This window comes from Diceros bicornis, chromosome 18 (genome assembly GCF_020826845.1).
Source record: "Diceros bicornis minor isolate mBicDic1 chromosome 18, mDicBic1.mat.cur, whole genome shotgun sequence".
Taxonomy (NCBI): domain Eukaryota; kingdom Metazoa; phylum Chordata; class Mammalia; order Perissodactyla; family Rhinocerotidae; genus Diceros; species Diceros bicornis.
Window position 1 is genome coordinate 29,467,175 of NC_080757.1, and position 18,390 is coordinate 29,485,564.

Below are 18,390 nucleotides of genomic sequence, written 5' to 3' on the forward strand. Positions count from 1 at the left end.
CAGGGCTAATCTTCCTCACACACACACAAAAACAAAACAAAACACAAAACTTGGCCATTTCTGTGACACAACACTAAAATAATAATTGGAATTATAACTGACAACCAGGATAGATCAGCGTTTTAGGAATGTTATATAATTTTTTAAAAACACTTATATCAATAACATTTACCCACATAATGTCATAGGTTCCTATGAAACAATGCTTAGTTATCCATTTAACCAAAGTGACAATTAGATTTTGAAGGCAGAGAGAGCCAAACAGTTTAAAAAAGCTTAATAGAGAGACTTCAGCCTTTTTGAACATAGGAAATTATTTTGACAAAACATAGCTTTTCTTTCTTTTACGTAGATTTACTCAAAGGTAAAGAAAAACCTTTTATAATTTATTATTAAGAGCAGACTAAAAGTTTAAGAAAATTATCCTTTCAAGAGAGAGACAACCAAATTCTAATTTTGCACCAGCTTATTTTTGATATTAAAACTCATTTACTTAATTAAATCCACTTTAATCTTAGCCAACTTGACCATGTACAAAATTCTTTTCTCAGTTTTTCTTTTTATAAACCTTCTATAACCTTTTTAACAAACAAAAATCTTTATTTCTCATACCTTCTTTACTGAAAACATACATCTTACTTTCCTTGAATACAAAGATGTTTTCCTTATCAATTTTTAGTAGTTTTAATCACATATTAGAATTTTTAACCCTTATAGACCTTAATTTTTAGTGAAAACTGAGAAGTAAGCAATTATAAACTGTCTTTTACAGTAGCATTCTGTGGCTTGGCAAGTTTATAAACACTTTTCATAATTTCTAGAAACATGCTACTTCATAGTACAATCTTTTTTTGTGTATGTGAGGAAGATCAGCCCTGAGCTAACATCCATGCCAATCCTCCTCTTTTTTTTTTTTTTTTTTTTGCTGAGGAAGACTGGCCCTGAGGTAACATCTGTGCCGATCTTCCTCCACTTTATGTGGGATGCTGCCACAGGATGGCCTTACAAGCAGTGCATCAGTGTGCACCCGGGATCCAAACCCAGGCTGCCAGCAGCGGAGCACGTGCACCTAACTGCTACGCCACGGGGCTGGCCCCCAGTACAATCTTTTAATAAAACACAAGACATGTTTTCTAAAAGACCTAAACACTTTTTAGTTTCTCTGTAATAAGAAGCCAAAAGTAGATGAACCTATATTAATAATTAACATCTAATATTTTATCTTATTTAGAAACGATCTTGATATTCAGTGAAATTTCCATCATTTAATTTAGCCAAGCAAAACTTCAAAATTTCAAGTTACTAAAGAGATTTTGGAAGTTATTTTAAATACTCATGCCATAAAATATAATTATTGCTAAAAGTTTATCTATAAACTCTTATCTCACTTACATCTAAATCATTTGCTCCCAACAACTATGTTTAGATTACCCACGAAAACTTCATGAGACATTAGACAAAATTAGCTTATCATTTTAAGCTATTATTTTCCTGACAAATTTTTAACAGAGATAACATGAGCTTATTTTTTAATTTTATTTTATATTTTTGCTGAGGAAGATTCACCCTGAGCTAACATCTGTGCCAATCCTCCTCTATTTTGTATGTGGGTCGCCGCCACAGCATGGCCCCCAATGAGTGGTGTAGGTCTGTGCCCAGGAACCAAACCCAGGCTGCTGAAGCAGAGTGCACTGAACTTAACCACTAGGTCACAGGGCCAGCCCAACATGAGCTTATTTGACTAGTAAACCCAGGCTGCATGTCTGCATGATATCCAACGCCGATAACTCTGAGGACATGTTTATTTCAATCAAACCAACAAACTTAAACAAGTTTGCATTTACCAAAGATTGTTTTATATCATGTTAACTTGAAAGACATTTGAATTAGTTTCTATTACATTTAGAAATAATTTATGTAAGTGCTTACTTTAAGCCAATTAAACAGAGCTCTTAATCTTGGCCATAGCTTCCAGAGGTAAAATATCACACATATATAATATACATATAGACACACATACACAAAGACTCCACAGCTACTGTTTTAAAACTTTAGGACAATGTACCACACCTTTAAAAGTCTGCATAAAGCATTTAACAAAGGCCTTCTTTCTAAGTGTACAATTTAATCCTAGACCAATTTACCTTGGGTGGGGAGGAGCTTTTATTACCTTTTTTTTTTTATTAGCACCTGATATTAGCCTCTAGTTTTTATCTCATACAGTACAGGCTCAGGCAACTCTATTGACTTCCCTTTAGTATATTTAATTAACATTGTCTGAAGGGCAGATTTATATGCTGTCTTACAATCAGGCAGGGGAAATGTTCCCCAGTAAGACAGGATGTCTATCCCCATAATACGATCTATAATACAATCAGGCAAAAAGAGATGCAATCACTTCACATAAAGCCCATAAATATATCAATTTTCTACAAAATTTCATCTGAATTCCATTAACTCTTATACCTCTAATGATAGTTCCATTAGGACTTTATCAATAGGTCTCAGTCTTATAATATTGGAAGGGGAAGTGTTCCCAGCCAGATATAACGTCCATTTTCAAAACACACTCAGGCAAAGTTGATATAGCCTCTGTACAATATTAGCTCAAACACTTCAACTTCTATAATCTCATCAACACTTATATTTTTACAGTTTCTCAATTTAATTGTAACCTGAGTCAGGGTCTGAAGGCTAGTCATTATTTGTTTTGTATTTCATTTTTAATTTGGTCTTTTCATAGTTACCAATAAAACAATTATGATGAGAGTTCTCAAAAAATGTTTTATAATTTAGAGAAGTTTTTCCAATTTAAATGATCCATCATCTGGCCACATTGAGGAGGAGGATCTTAATAGCTACTCAAACTGATACTGAACTTCTTAATCTCAAGTTCATGTGCCTGGTGTGCAGTAAACCAATCGCTGAGATATCAGTGCTTGGAGATGGAGAAAGGTTTATTTGAACTGGCCACACGAGAAGTCAGGAGGATAGGTTCTCTCAAATCTGCCTTAAGAGAAGAAAGCAAGGGATTTTATAGAGCTAAGTGGCTTGGCAGGAGGAGTTTCAAAGAAACAAAGGAGTAATCCATGTTTCTTTCACTCCCGATAAGCCCCTGGGCAATCTGACTTCTGGGTGTCCACAGCAGCTGGGGGCTGGTTATCTGCGGATCCTTGAAGGCATTCTTTTTCTTCTGTAAAACAAGCTCATAAATCCTTGTGATCCTTGAGTCACTCCTCAGGTTAAACAAGAAAACAGCAAATTGACAAGATTAACTTATTTTCATCTACGCCTGTGTTGGGAACAAGGTTGAAAAGTAATCTTATTGAATATTTACAGTAACCCTCAAGTACCTGGCTTCAAAACCAATAAGCCTTATGGCTTAACCATGGACACGGAGCCATCCCCAAAACATAGTGCAAAAGAAGCAGCCCTCACAAGATCCAGAAAGTTCATTCACAAAAATACTAAGAAAGCAAGGGCCTTCATTGCCCAGGCAGTAAGACCAGCATTAACAAGCCACAAAGGTTGAGATGACAGAATTCCCTTATGAAAGCAAGTGGGATGCCTTATGACAAACCCCCCTGAGAGCTGATACAGCCAGACAAAGAGAGTGCATCTCAGACCCCAGTCTACTCGACTGATCGCCAAGATGCATGCCAGTACCTGCATCTTCTGAATGGTGGAGACCAAAAAGGTCACAAAGCCAAGCTCTCAAGACATAGACACAAAGACAGAGACAAGGAAAAATAGTGACTATCTCTGGGAGGAAAAGGATCAATAAATAAATCAATGAGTACTCAAACCAAATTTCCCAGAGTCGCTGAGGCCAAGAAGCTAGCTTCACCAATATTTTCTCCTGCTAATCTAAATTTAGAAAAGGAAAAACACTCACCACTTTCGCTTCCATTGGACCATGCAGGCAGAGATCCGGGAGACTGACCTGGAAAGAACTCTTACCTCCTGCCGGCTCTTGTCAGGGATCCAGGATCTCTCTCAGCTGCAGTAGTCCAGGAGCAAGCAGCCTCCAGCCAGTTAAGTTTTGCCCCATCCTGGTCACCAAACTGTGGGGGAGGAAGGCAACGTACATGGTGATGGAAAAGCAAATGTTGGATAAGCAAATGTTTGCTGGGCCATCTACAGACAATGAGACACGGAAGCGATCTTTTGAGAAAATGGCCCTTGCTAGATGCCTTCCTGTCTACCACACCTAGAATTATCTACAGTGAGAGCGCCTTGCTGGGACAGGTCCTTCAATCTTAAAGCCTTTTAGGCAATTAGGGGGAAGGTCAAAGTTTCCTTTAGGGTCTTTTGTCCTTCAAAATAATCAAGCCAAAGAGACACATTTTGGGGTGGCAAATTCTGATTCCCCACAGTGCTATCACCTTACGTGACTTTTTTGGGAAAAATGGGTGCTTTCTGTGAGTCACATCCACCGATTTTCAGGCCAAAGTTTCCGATCACTCAGTGGAAGGCAGTGTGATGTGGTGCAACAAGTAGTGTTTGAGAACTCAGGACACCGGGGTTTGGTCCCCATCACCATTTCTGAATCTATTTGAAAGGGGCCGATGGCTCTGCCTTAGTTTCCTCATTTGTAAAGTGCATCAAGTCCAGCCTTGGGTGTGAGCGACCTTTGTTCTCACGCGCTGCAAACGGTGGCTCGCAGGACCCCAGCTTGAGCGTGCACACACGCTTCGCCTGGCCTAGGCCCCTCCTGGGGGGGCTGCGGCAGCGCGGCGCCGCTGACCGCGAGTTGCGCGCGCAGAGCCTCCACACCTCACCAGCCCAGCGTCTCCGTTGCTGGGGGAACGGAGCGACGCGCTTTCCGGCGCAGTCGCGGCGCGTCGCAGCTGTCATGGCGGAGGCCTTCTGGAGCACTGACACCGGAGAGGCCGTGTATCGCTCTCGGGACCCCGTGCGCAACCTGCGCCTCCGGTAGTCGCATCGCCCTACCTAGAGCCCCGTGCTTTTATGCCCTTAGATAATTCGAGCCCGAACTTCACTTCTCGTTTGCTGAGGCACGCACATCCGCCTACAATCCTGACCACTGCCTCCCCATTCTCCTCGCGTCGCCCTCACTGCCCGGAACCTTCCGCACTCACAGCTTCCAGACTCTCCGAAGCCCTTTTAAGACCCTGCCTCTCCCAGATTCCTCGGAGCTCTGTGTCCCCAATACACTCTGTCATTCTCGCCCTTCTCCTTAGGACCCCACACCCCGCTTACCTCCCCCTCTGTTGCCTGCACCCAGTACACCTTGGTAGCCTCACCCTCTTCTGTGTTTTGTTTCCATCTTTGCTCTGTGTTCATCTCCTAGTTGTATGTCTTGTAACGAGTATTTCGGGTTCCCTTTTCCTGACAGAGTCCACCTGCAAAGAATCACATCAAGCAGCTTCCTCCATTACCAGCCTGCTGCCCAGCTCGGGAAGGACCTCATAGACTTGGCCACTTTTAGGCCTCACCCAACCGCCAGTGGGTGTATGGTGGTGATGCGGCCCCTTGGGGATCTGGAGAAGTGCCTGGGGCGGTAGTTACCTCTTAAGACAGAGTAGACCCAGGTCTCTCATCTGAGAAAAGGCATAGATAGGTTGGGTTCCTTACCAAGGGTCACTCGGCTGGGTAAATGTTGAAGCCAGATTTAATCCCAGGCAATTTTAACTACTCCATTATGTTGAGTATGACAATTGAATATGACATGATTCCTGCCGTCAAAATACTGATCTGAATTGTGGTCAAATATAATAAAATAACAGAGGCCATACTTTAGATATGTTATAAATCTGCCTGGAAACGTAAATACCATTTGTGGCATTTTTTTCTAAGAGAAAATCTGATCCAAATACTTTGTAAAACGATGTTAAAATTGGGGTCTGCTTGAAAGATGTACATATTAACATCAACTGCCCTCTTGTGGTTTTCCTTATTTGGGAAGCCAGAAGAGTGAGGAAGCGAGGACAGTGTGTTTGTGTTGTCACTATTCTCTCTGCTTTTATTGTTTCTGTTCGTATATATTCCTGGACAAAAGTATGGGCTGATGGTTGTGAAGCATGTAACTCTGAAAAAGGCATACCCAGCCAGGAGTGTATTAGATTTGGTTCTTTTTTTTTTTTTTTTTGTGAGGAGATCAGCCCTGAGCTAACATCCGCCAATCCTCCTCTTTTTTTGCTGAGGAAGACGGCCTTGGGCTAACATCTGTGCCTATCTTCCTCCACTTTATATGGGACGCCGCCACAGCATGGCTTACCAAGCAGTGCGTCGGTGCGCGCCCGGGATCCGAACCAGCGAACCCCGGGCCGCCGCAGCGGAGCGCGCACACTTAACTGCTTGCGCCACCGGGCCGGCCCCAGATTTGGTTCTTTAAATAATCATTTATTTGCCTTTCCTCTTCTTGCCTGATACTTGGTCTCCTAAGGGTAAGTGCTTGTGATTCTAGATATATGGCTTCAGGGATAGTAAGGATAACAATGCCAGGGTTCCTTTCTAGCAAATGTAGACAGTTGGGGTTGAGGAAGAGCTCTTCAGCCTATATCTAAATTTCAGCTCCTGACACTGAATTAGATTAAATAATTCCTGGAAGGCATGACTCATTTTTATTCAAATTAGAGTCATAATTAAGACTTCTTGGGTCCTAATCCTGGCTTCTACACATGTCCACAGCCTCTCTAACCTTTGTGTAGAGTGAGTGCTTAATAAATTGCTGAACTCCACCTGGTTTTGTGGCAAATATTAGAGCAGGGACTTTGGTTATAACCAACCACAGAGCAAGAAGTAGTACTGCTTTGGCTCAAACGTTTGACGCACTCTGTTGTCTTTGGAGGTGGACACCGCCCAGATGAAGATGAAGAGGAGGAGGTCGTGATTGGGTGGCAGGAGAAGCTCTTTAGCCAGGTAAGCTGGTGTCACTTGTCTGCTAGGTCTACCTCCACCTGGCTGTAGCAGGGAAGGATCTTTGATACATACTGCCAAACTGATTTCTAGAAAGGTTGTAGCAGTTTATATTTTCCCCTGTTGTGTTTATAGGGGCAGTGTAACATAGTGACTGCCACTACCCAGTTTTATGATCCTGAGTAAGGCACTTTTCACCTCTGGGCCACGTGCCGTCTGTAACAGCAGAGTTAGATGAGACCATCACCCTGGTTCCTTTTAGCTCTAACATTCTTTGGATCCCCTGCCCTCCAGTGCTTTAGATAAATTGAGAGTTGGCTACGAAAACATGTCAAATTGCATTAGCTCTATAGAACTGATTTGACTAAACAGTTATAGGAACAAAAGTTTGACATATTTGGGGCCTGCCCCATGGTGCAGTGGTTAAGTGCGTGCGCTCAGCTTCCAGGGCCCGAGGGTTCACAGGTTGGGATTCCGGACGCGCACCGAGGCACCGCTTGTCTAGCCATGCTGTGGTGGCGTCCCGTATAAAATAGAGGAAGATGGGCACACATGTTAGTCCAGGGCCGGTCTTCCTTGGCAAAAAGAAGAGGATTGGCATGGATGTTAGCTCAGGGCTGATCTTCCTCACGCACACACAAAAAAGTTTGACATATTCTCAGTAGATCTCTGTCTCATTGTGACCTCAGTTTGAAGTAGATCTGTACCAAAATGAAGCAGCCTGTCAGAGCCCTTTGGATCATCAGTACCGTCAAGAAATCCTGAAGCTGGAGAATTCGGGTGGCAGGAAGAACCGACGAATCTTTACCTACACTGACTCTGATAGATACACCAATTTGGAGGAGGTATTGTTCTTTCGGAGGTCCCATAGCTTCCGTCTCCTTTCCCTCCCCTAGCTTTCTGGCCTCACTGGGTTCTGTGTGTTAAATTAGAAGCCTGTTAGGGAGAAACAGACAGCCTGTCGAAGAACTGCCTTGTGCTATTGGCAGCCAAGCTGGAGTAGAGTGGGCAAGTCTGCAGGTGGTGTGACCTGCTGCTCCCTTCTCTGCCTGCTGGAGGGCCTGGGGGAGCTGGCAGTGTCTCTAATAATAGGCTTACAGACTACAAACCAGAAGAAGCAGCTTGACTTCCTCCATGTATCATGAGATAAGATAGGTGGGTGGAGTCTCGAACCATCTAGATAAAATTCATCAGGAGATTCAGTCAAAACTCTTGAGTAGGGGCCAGCCGGTGGCGCAAGCAGTTAAGTGCACACGCTCCGCTGCAGCGGCCCGGGGTCTCCGGTTCGGATCCCGGGCGTGCACCGATGCACCACTTGTCAGGCCATGCTGTGGCGGTGTCCCATATAAAGTGGAGGAGGATGGACATGGATGTTAGCCCAGAGCCAGTCTTCCTCAGCAAAAAGAGGAGGATTGGCGGATGTTAGCTCAGGGCTGATCTTCCTCACAAAAAAAAAAAAAAAACAAAACTCTTGAGTATATGGGTTTGTAAAGGAATTCAGCATAGCCATGGGGAATGGCTTATGTCCTCAATTTGTCTGTGCCTACAAACCCTTGTGGACTTGTTTTACATTTTCTTTAGTCATTGTATAATATGTTCTATCTTCTCAGTGAGATTTTAAATTCCTTGAGAGTAGAGCCTGTATTTTCTGATTTTTGTCTGTGACCTTGTAGATCTCTGCAAGGAGCAGGTGTTACATGAATGTTTTTGAAAGATTGATGCTTATATTAGGAAAGCAGTGGGTTGGTAGTATATAAAATTTGGGTTGTCTTTGGAAAAGTAAAGCAAATTGCAGTTAGCGCTCAGTTACCCATGTGAGGATCACAGAATACTTGTATCCCATTTGGCGTCTTCCAACTACCTGGTTAATGTCAACATCTACCAGGCAAACTCACCCAACTTTTCGTTGGTATGGATTGCAAACTCATTTTAATATCAGCATAAATAAACTCATTTCTGAAGGATAACATACAGCTAAAATCTTAGGGCAAACCAAAGCATGGTAGGAATCTTATGCGGATTGTTTGTGCCACTGCTCCCCTCTGTTAGTATGTGTAATTGTGAGGTGGCTGTACCTCTTAGGTTCAGGTCTTGGATGAGGTTTCAGAAGGAAGACTTGCCTTCAGGTACTTGTCTCTTGTGGCCCTGACTAGATGGGTTACACAGGGCTGCTCTCTTTTCCCAGCACTGTCAGAAAATGACCACTGCAGCCAGCGAGGTGCCATCATTCTTGGTTGAGCGAATGGCAAATGTCAGACGGCGACGGCAGGACAAGCGAGGGATGTGAGTGCAAGTGTATACGGGGGCTCTGGGGAGCCTTTGTGGTCCTTCGTGCCGGTGTCCTCGATATGCCCACCGACTTGAGCTTCCCATTCTGCAGTAGGCCTCCACCTGGGTGTGCTCCTCTGTGTTCCTCCTTCAGGCTATTCAGGGGGTGCCAGAGAAGTGACCCTTCCTGTGGTGTCTCCCAGGGAGGGCAGCATCCTCAAGTCGCGAATTGTCACCTGGGAACCCTCAGAAGAGTTCATCAAGAACAACCATGTCATCAACACCCCTCTTCAGACAATGTACATCATGGCAGACCTAGGGCCCTATGGAAAGTGAGTGAAGCTTCTCACTGCCCAGCTCAGGTCCTCATCCTCATGATCTCTCACTAACCATCACCTACCTGTTATAGTCATGTGGGAGTATGGGAGGGAGGGACTTTTTCTTCGTTTTCTTCTTCTTAGTTGTACTCAGAAGAAAGTATTCTACCATGATAATTCTCACTAGAGCCTCTGTCCTCTCCCTGATGTGGGCTGACTACTTCTTCCTCTTTCCCTGGAGGTGGGACCAGTGATCCTGAACCTTGGTGTTGATTTCCTGGTTTCTAGGCTTGGCTATAAGAAGTATGAACATGTCCTGTGTACTCTGAAGGTGGACAGCAATGGTGTGATCACAGTAAAACCTGATTTCACCGGCCTCAAAGGACCCTACAGGTGCGGAGAGGAAGAAAGGGGTAGTGGAGCCTGGCATTCCTTCCCTAGGCTTCTCTTCTTACCCCTAGTGGAGAAGATTCTCAGACAGCCCGTCCTCTGTTCTAACTTCTAAATTCTCAGGCAGTGGTTCACATTCTATTCTGGGTCATAGACCCTTAGGATACTGGGGCTCTTGTTCTCAGAAAATGTGCAACTGCACCAATTCAAAAATGATAACTTCAGCCGTGTAGTGAAGTGAAAATAATTCTTCGTGCTGCTGAATGTAAGAACTAACCAGAACAAGGTGAGATGAACTCAGCCAGATCTTTTCCTCCGGGCTGATTGTTCCTCATCTCTATGCCTTAGAATAACAACTGTAAATTAGAAATTATCCAGACCCACCTGTCCATTTTTCAGGTGAGAGAACGGAGTGCTAGGGATGTTGTGCTTTAGGGTTTCACTATGACTTTAAGGCAGAAATGAGCCCAGAACCTGTACTCTCTGAGTCGAGTCTCGTGCCCTTTCTGCTTTGCCATTTTGTTTCCCTCTCCTGGTCACCATTCTGGCCATTTTTGTCATCATATACTCTAAGTGAGGTGTGTGGCCGGTTATGTCTCATCTCTGGGCTAGATCTGGGGGCCCCATCTCTTATTATCAGAGTTGGTCTTTTTGTGGCTTTGACCTTACAGAATTGAGACTGAGGGGGAGAAGCAGGAGCTGTGGAGGTATACGATCGACAACGTGTCCTCCCTCGCACAGCCGGAGGAGGAGGAGCGGGAACAACGTGTGTTCAAGGATGTAAGAACTAGTTCATTCCAAGTACCAAAGGGATGAGCCTCAGCACCTGGGAGCTGAGACCAGGCCTGAGGTTGATGTCAGCATTTGCAAATTCTGTTCTTAATGACCCTCTTGACTTAGGAAGCATTGCTGATGTGTCAGACACAAGTTTTTGATCATATAATAATAATAATAATAACAACAACAATGACCATTTATTCGAGCATTTACCATGCTCTGTGCTAGGCACTTCACATATTTATTTCGTTTATACTGTACAACAATGCTTTGAGATGAATACTTTCATTATTACCATTTTATATATGAGGAAATTGAAATTGAGAAGCTAAGCAGTCTCTGCCCAAGGTCACCTGTAGCCTGTAAGTGTAAGAGCCAGGATTTGGTCCCAGACCAGCGGACTCCAGAGCCGCTGTGCTTCACTTTAAAACGTCAGTGGCTGGGATGCTTACACCTCCAGCTCTCTGGGGCGTTTCCCGTTACTGCTTTTCTCCCTCCCATTCAGAACCGAACGCTCTTCTGGCTGGGGTCGCATCTTGAGTTTGGTTTGGTTTGTTCCCTCAGCTTTATGGCCGGCACAAGGAGTATCTCAACAGCCTTGTGGGCACTGACTTTGAGATGGTGAGTAGCTTAGCTTCCTGCAGCACCGTGAGCTGGGTTTAGCCAGAGCATTCTGACTGCAGCTGAGTAATAGTGCCTCTCTTAAAGGTCCTGAGACATACTCTTCAGTGTAAAAAGGAAGTCAAACAATAGCATACAGATTATAGTCCTTGTTGTGTGTTTTAAAACATTGTGTATTGATATAGAGCAGAAATGTACAGAAGAAGGTCTGAAAGGGTGTACACATGCTATGGGTGACTTTCTCTGGGGAGGGGCTGGGATCAAGAGATGGTAGATGGGTGTTGGGTGGTGAGAGAGATATGTCAAGGGTTTGTACTTTTATTCCCTAAACTCAGGTAGTGTTGAGTTTTTATCAGTGGTAATGCACTCATGTATTACTTTATAATTAATTTTAAAAATAAATATACAGATGAAAAATGTCTTCCTCACTCTTCAGGTGGCTAGTTTTCCTAAGTGCCCCATAGAGAGAGAAGGGGCATCATTTCTGTTTGTCAAATAGTTTAGCTCTTAAAAAACAAAATGAAATAGTTTAAGTCCGTTATTCTGTGGTCCTGTTCTGTGTCTTCCCTTATTCCAGGAGTTTCATTTCTAGACCTGGAAACAAGGATGGAATTACCCAGTGATCTCCCTCTCTCTCTCTAAAAAGTTAACTTTCAGTATTTTTATATTGCATTAGCAACAGATGTTCAATGTTAAAAGTTAGATAAGATAGAAACACAAATAATTAAAAAAAGAAACTCCCTTGTTTCTTGACCTCAGCCATCTAAAGGGTACCGGGGTCTCCAGCTTCCCACTATATGCCAAAGGGCACCTGTTGTTGCTTCCCTTGGCAGTTCTTGTAAATTTCCCATACTGTGTTGCCCTCCCTGCCTTTTAAATTATTTACTTTTTTTCTACTTTACAAATTTTAGAAATGAAGGAAACAGATCCATGGAGAAGTGGCAGGGTGGGGAGGAAGTTGCGGTAGTGACGCACCTGGATCTGACATCCCAGTGTCAGGTCTTCTGGGGATTTGTGGACAGGCTGGAGGAGAGGTGCTGGTTCCCTGCAGACCTCCTGATCTTTTCCCACTTCTTTCTACCTTAGACTGTCCCAGGTGCCCTCCGGCTCTTTGTAAATGGAGAGGTAGGTAAGTGTCTTGCCAGACAGAGATCTCTTGATGCTTGGGCAAGTGCCCACCTGCCTCAGTGGAGGCCTTGGGTTGTCTGCAGTACTTGGAAAACTCAGTTGTGAGTCTTTTCTGGAAACACAGAGTTCCTGGCCCTCGAGGGACTTGCTCCCAGAAGTGTGTAGGCCCTTCAGGATTGGGTTGGGTGCTAAGGGTGATAGGAGAATAAGCTGAAATAGTTTCCTGTTTTCTTAGTTTCAGCCCAAGGCTATGAGTATGACAATCTCTACGTCCACTTCTTTGTGGAATTGCCAAGTACTAGTAAGTAATATTCTCTAAGTCTCTCTTCTTTAAACCCATTCTGACAGTTTTCTAGAGGCATTTGGTAAGGCTTCCTTCCCCACTCCTACTGAAACTGTTACTGTTCTTTTCAAGGTCATAGATCACTTCCAAGTTGTCAAGTCCTATGGTGACTTCTCTGCTTTTACCTTACTTGTCCTCTCAGGGCATTTTTCACACAGCTCACTTTTCCTTGCTGAAACTCTTCTCTTGGCTTGTGGCTCCACGCTCGTCTCTTTTCTCTCCTTGGTGGCTCACTAGCCTCCTTGGCTGATTCTTCATCTTCTCTTGATCTTAAACTATTAGAATATCCAAGGCTGGGCCTGGGCCCTCTGTTACTCTCTCTCTACAGTCTTTCTAGGTGGTGTCATCCATCCCATGGCTCGAATACTGTTTATATGTCTCAGACCCCCAGATTTCTGCCTCTAGCCTTGGCCTCTCCTCTGAACTCCAGACTCATAGCCAGTTACCTCTTTGTCATTTCTGCTTAGTATGACCAAAAGAACGCTCGATTCCCCCTCTTGTTTCACTACCTCATGGTTTTCCCCGTTTAGCAGAATGGCAATGTCACCCACTTAGTTGCTGATGCCAAACACCTAGGAGATATCCTTGTTTCCTCACTTTCTCTAGCTCCCTACAACCAGTCATTCCATCAGCAATTCCTGTCAGCTCTGTCGTCAAGAAATGTCCTGAATTGTCTCTTCTCTCGAGCACCCTATTCCAGGCCACCATCATCTCTTGCCTGGGCCGATGCATTAAGTTTCTAATGTAGCCTGTTGCTTCCTCTCTTGCTCCCTCTTACAGTTCATTTGCCACATGCATGACAGCCAAATTAAGCCTTTAGAAATGTACACTAGTTGTATATCTCTTGAGCTTAAAACTCCAACAGCTTCCCCTCCCACTTAGAGTAAAATCCAAACTCCAAGCCCTGAATAAGCTAGCCCTGCCTTTCTCTCCCTTAGAACATTCCAGTCATACTTTCTTTCTGTTCTTGAACATGCCAAGTTCATTCCCACCATAGGGCCTTTTCAGGACCATTTGCTTTGTCTGAAACCCTTTCTGTCATATCTTTGCATGACTGATTCTTCTTGAGTTTAGGTCTCAGCCTAAGTGTCACCTCTGGAGGTCTTCCTCACCACCCAATCTAAATGAGCCTCCAGGTCACTCAGTCCCTTCACCCTGTTTTATTTTTAGTATAGCCTTTATCACTACCTGCTAATCTCTTGTTGGTTGGTTTGTTGTCTGTCTCCCTCCACTAGAACATTAGGTCTGTAACAGACAGGGATCTTTTCTATCTGGTCACCAAGATATCCCCAATGACTTGTCATAGCACATAGTAGATACTCAGTGATGTTAAATGAATGATTGATTGCGTGAATGAGTGAATGAAGGGATAAAGGAGCTTTGTTTTTTTCTCAACTACTTGCCCTCTTCCCAGGTAAACTCACTATGTTTGGTCTTTGGCTTTCAGACTGGTCAAGCCCGGCATTCCAGCAGCTGTCTGGAATAACACAGACCTGTGCCACCAAATCCCTGGGAATGGTATGGAAAATGAGAGGGGGTACCTGGAAGGAAACAGGGCTCTGCTTCTGGGGTGGCATCTGAAGATTTATTGGGCTGACAGCCATGCCCTCTGGGGAGGATTCCAGAGTTGAGTCTGGCCCCTCTCTGTGGGCTCTGCAGGGCTGCCTGGTCGAGGGGTCCTCTCTGCCTTTTTGAGAATGGTAGCAGCTTGTATTTGGGTATCCCTTCGCCTCTCAGCCTCTTATTTCCTACCTGGGGTGATAGTTTTTGTTTTTCCCTTGTGAAGGTGACCTTGTCATTGGCCACAGGGAGAACAAATTCCAAGTGAGGCCTTGCCCACCCCATGATTCTGCGTATAAAATAACACTCCTCTTTTTTAGGACAAGGTGGCTTACTTCTCCTACCCATTCACATTTGAGGCCTCCTTCCTCCACGAGGATGAATCTTCTGGTGAGTAGCTCAGCAGTTGATCCTAGGCCTTCAGTCTCCTCACGCAGTGCCCTCTCTTGGTGAAGGCCTCCTGTGACCTGGCTTCTTCTCTCCCTTGCTCCCAGATGCTCTCCCAGAGTGGCCTGTGCTCTACTGTGAGGTCCTCTCACTGGACTTCTGGCAGAGGTATCGTGTGGAAGGCTATGGGGCTGTGATGCTGCCTGCCACCCCAGGTGACTTCTTGTCCCTGCCCTTCATGTGGCTCATGTGCCCTGGCTCCTAGGAACAAGACTAAGGTTTCCAAAAGCTTCAACCACTTCCAGTGAGAAGTCAGGATAAGTAGGAGTTAGAAGCATTTAACTTACAAGATTCCTTGCTCCTTTTGAGGGATTTTTCCCCCTCCATTAGAGACAGCTGAGTGTGAAGTTGAGCAGCCTGAGCGTCTCCGGTATTGGCTCCATGCTCCTCTTTTTTTTTTTTTTAAAGAGATAAGACTTCGTATTTATTTATTTATTTTTTAAAGATTTTATTTATTTATTTTTTCCCCCAAAGCCCCAGCAGATAGTTGTATGTTATAGCTGCACATCCTTCTAGTTGCTGCATGTGGGACGCGGCCTCAGCATGGCCGGAGAAGCGGTGCGTCGGTGCGCGCCCGGGATCTGAACCCGGGCCGCCAGCAGCGGAGCGCGTGCACTTAACCGCTAAGCCACGGGGCCGGCCCTCCATGCTCCTCTGATTTGACTTGTGGCTTTGAGGGAGAAACTGTGTGGCAAAATGGGTTCTCAGCATATGTGCATTCAATGAATCAGTGTTCGTTTTGAAATAATAGCCATTATTTTCTGTTGTGTGCCAGGCGTTGTGCTAAGTGCTTCTCATTTAATTCTCCCACCCACTAGGTGTTGTTATTTTCATTTTATTAGATGAGGAGAATGAGGCTCAGAGAGGTTAAAAAACTTGTCCTAGGTACATAGGTAATAACTGGCGGCACTGAGATTTGGATTTCTGTCCGATTGATTTCCAAACGGGTGCCCTAAACTACCGTGATAACCTTCACCAGAGGTCAGGTCGTCACCAGACTAGGTGTTTTAGTGGTGGCTGGGACTGTGTCATCGCTGGAGAGTCAGTGAGGGACCACATGCCCTTTCTGGCCCTGACCCCATTCTCCTCTTCCTGCACAGGCTCACACACCCTGACAGTCTCCACGTGGAGACCCATGGAGCTTGGCACAGTGGCTGAGCTGAGGAGGTTTTTCATTGGCGGTTCTCTAGAACTGGAGGACCTCTCATACTTGCGGATACCAGGAACCTTCAAGGTGACTTTTGTCTCTGCAGAGACTTCATGCTGGGAACTTACGTTCGTATCTCTTCTAGGGAAGGTGGGATCTGAGTTAAGGTCCCTTGTTCATTGCTTTGTTGTTACTTAGCCCGTTCTTTCCTGTGGTGGCTTAAGCTGGAAGTCATGGCCACATCCTGAACTAGGTACAAATATCTACTCTACTATCCTAGGAGATCTCTGGAAAATAATATACTTAGAGATTTCCCCTAGTCTCTGTCAGAATAACTGGTCCCTCCTTCCAGCCCATCACTGAGGTCTCAGTCGTCAGAGATGAGGAGGACTGGCAGCTTGTAAGACTGCTTATTCTCAAATGAGATTGGAATGTTCCCTGATTTACAGTTGGGAGCCCAACGTTAGCCCTGAGGTGATGAAGTCTGGGTGCTGGAATGTGGTTTCCCCAAGACAACTATTCTCCCCAAGAATGGGAGGAGGCCAGCATGGTGCCTGGGGTCTAGAAACCACAGAAACCTGATGCTATGTAACTGTGTGCCACAGGGGAAGCGTCTGAGCCGCTTTGGACTCCGCACCGAGACCACAGGCAGTGTCACCTTCCGTTTGCACTGTCTGCAGCAGTCCAGGTGAGTCACCCTGCCCTCTGCCTTGGGGCTCCTTATCCCTGAAGGCTGGAGAGCAGCTGTGGCCATGTGGTGGACTCCCCTGCAGGGCCTTCATGGAGTCGAGTTCCCTCCGGAAAAGGATGCGGAGTGTGTTGGACCGTCTGGAAGGATTCAGCCAGCAGAGTTCTATTCACAATGTGCTGGGTAGGTTCCCCTCTCTCCCAACCTGGCCATCCAGGGTCAGCATGGGCCATGTTCCTCCCCACACCAGTAGCTGACTACTGTATTTGCTTCCCTTGCAGAGGCCTTCCGTCGAGCCCGGCGCCGCATGCAGGAGGCCCGAGAAAGCCTTCCCCAGGACCTAGTGAGCCCTTCGGGAACCATGGTCTCCTAGCTCACTGCAGCCCTGGCCCCCTGTGGAAGAGGACAAGTGATATCTAAGGCCGGTGCCCCCTGCCCCATCATCTTTCTTATTAGAGACCACATTGACCTGCTAAGAAAGTCCCAGCCTGGCCCCTCTGCCTAGTCTTCAGCAGGGTCTTCTCCCTGCCAGGTGGCAATAAAGCCGGAGACCCCGTGACCCCCAGATGGTCTCCCGCTTCATGTTTCAGCTACTGCAAGTGGGCATCACGAGGTAGACTTTTTGGTTTGAGACGAGTTTGGGGTAACCCCATAGTTAGTTCTGTCCTTGACACAGCCTCTTTTCTGGCTCGTCTCAGTCTCAGTAGCAGAGGGCTGCAGGTGCCTCCTGATCCACAACCATTTTTTACAACTGGAGGTTCAAGAAAGAAGAAGGAAGGCGAGAGAGATCTTAAATTCCTGGCCCGGGAGTCTCGGCATCCTCTTTCCAAGGGTAGCCTCATCCTCCTGCTTGGGGCTTGTTGTGTTTGAGATACAACTTATTTCTGGAGTAAATGAAGGCTGAAGGTAGTGCCCAGTCCTTTCTGCTAGCTCGGTGGTATCTTTTTATTATGTTTTTTGTACATAAAAACTTTTTATGCTGACTGATGTTGTGTCGGCTGTTTGTCTGCTCAGCTCACTGTCATGGCCGAGGTATCCTCAATGTTGGGGCCCTTAATGCCACTGCTCATCCCCTTTTCTGCCTTTTCCTACTCCAGAGTGTTCTTTTGATGCTCTTAGCTCAGCCACCAGGAGAGGCTTAGAGGTTAGTGCCAGCTGTGTCTTGGCAGCACTCCTCTTATACATCTGGAGCAAAGCATGGGACTGAGGTCACGCCCTCCCCAGACCAGTGCGAAATCCAGCTCCTGCCCTTAGCAGTGCTTTATTGGTAGAAGCAGAGCATAATTCCTAGCCTGCAGGCTCCAGAGAAAGATTGTGGGGTGGCTAGAGGCTGGGACTGTGTGGCCTCCCAGTCATGGGCAGGGGCTGGGAACGAGCTGGGAAATAGAAGAAAGGGGCTGGAAACCCTCCAGCTGACTCTTCTTGCCTGGGCCTCAAGACCTTGTTGCTTGGTTCACAAGTCCTTACACCTGGACCCGATGCATGACCTAATACCTAAGAGGCTCCCAAGGCGGGAGGGTTCATTCCTGCTGGGAGCCCCAGCTGTCACTCCCAGCCCAAGAACCAGCTCTGAGCTGTGGCCAGCAAAAGCATCAGCACAGTACGGGGGAGAAAGTAGCCTTGTGGTCTTCCACAGGTTCCCTGTCTCCAAGGTCGGAGGCTTGACGTGGACTCCTGTGGAAGCAGCAAAAGTGGGCAATGAGGAACTGGTCAGGAAATGGAGTTGTTTTAGGGTGTTGATGACTAAGCTGAGGTTTGACACTTCCTAATCATCCCCCAAAGTCCTAGGCCCTGGAATTAACTGTCAGCCCAGAAGCTGGCA

The 18,390-nt window shown here is 45.7% G+C and overlaps 1 protein-coding gene across 2 annotated transcripts; it reads left to right on the forward strand.

Moving 5' to 3' along the window:
• Positions 1 to 4,846: 4,846 nt before the first annotated feature.
• Positions 4,847 to 17,551, forward strand: MKS1 (MKS transition zone complex subunit 1). 2 transcript variants are annotated; one of them, XM_058560582.1, is made up of 18 exons: positions 4,847 to 4,935; positions 5,360 to 5,469; positions 6,815 to 6,885; positions 7,572 to 7,727; positions 9,068 to 9,165; positions 9,354 to 9,482; positions 9,756 to 9,860; positions 10,529 to 10,637; positions 11,199 to 11,255; positions 12,342 to 12,384; positions 12,619 to 12,684; positions 14,174 to 14,244; positions 14,607 to 14,676; positions 14,781 to 14,888; positions 15,834 to 15,967; positions 16,486 to 16,568; positions 16,654 to 16,751; positions 16,850 to 17,551. In XM_058560582.1, the coding sequence occupies exons 1-18, from the start codon at positions 4,856 to 4,858 to the stop codon at positions 16,939 to 16,941; spliced, it is 1,680 nt and encodes a 559-aa protein (XP_058416565.1). In that variant the 5' UTR covers positions 4,847 to 4,855; the 3' UTR covers positions 16,942 to 17,551. The 2 variants fall into 2 exon arrangements, with proteins under 2 accessions (XP_058416565.1, XP_058416566.1); XM_058560583.1 differs by lacking the exon at positions 16,486 to 16,568.
• The last annotated feature ends 839 nt before the right edge of the window (positions 17,552 to 18,390 follow it).

Excerpts from the sequence above, each read along its gene's own strand:
- MKS1 (XM_058560582.1), top strand. The coding sequence starts at position 4,856 with ATGGCGGAGGCCTTCTGGAGCACTGACACCGGAGAGGCCGTGTATCGC. Across the intron at positions 11,256-12,341 it reads TGGGCACTGACTTTGAGATG|ACTGTCCCAGGTGCCCTCCG; the intron begins GTGAGTAGCTTA and ends TTTCTACCTTAG. Across the intron at positions 16,752-16,849 it reads TTCTATTCACAATGTGCTGG|AGGCCTTCCGTCGAGCCCGG; the intron begins GTAGGTTCCCCT and ends CTTCCCTTGCAG.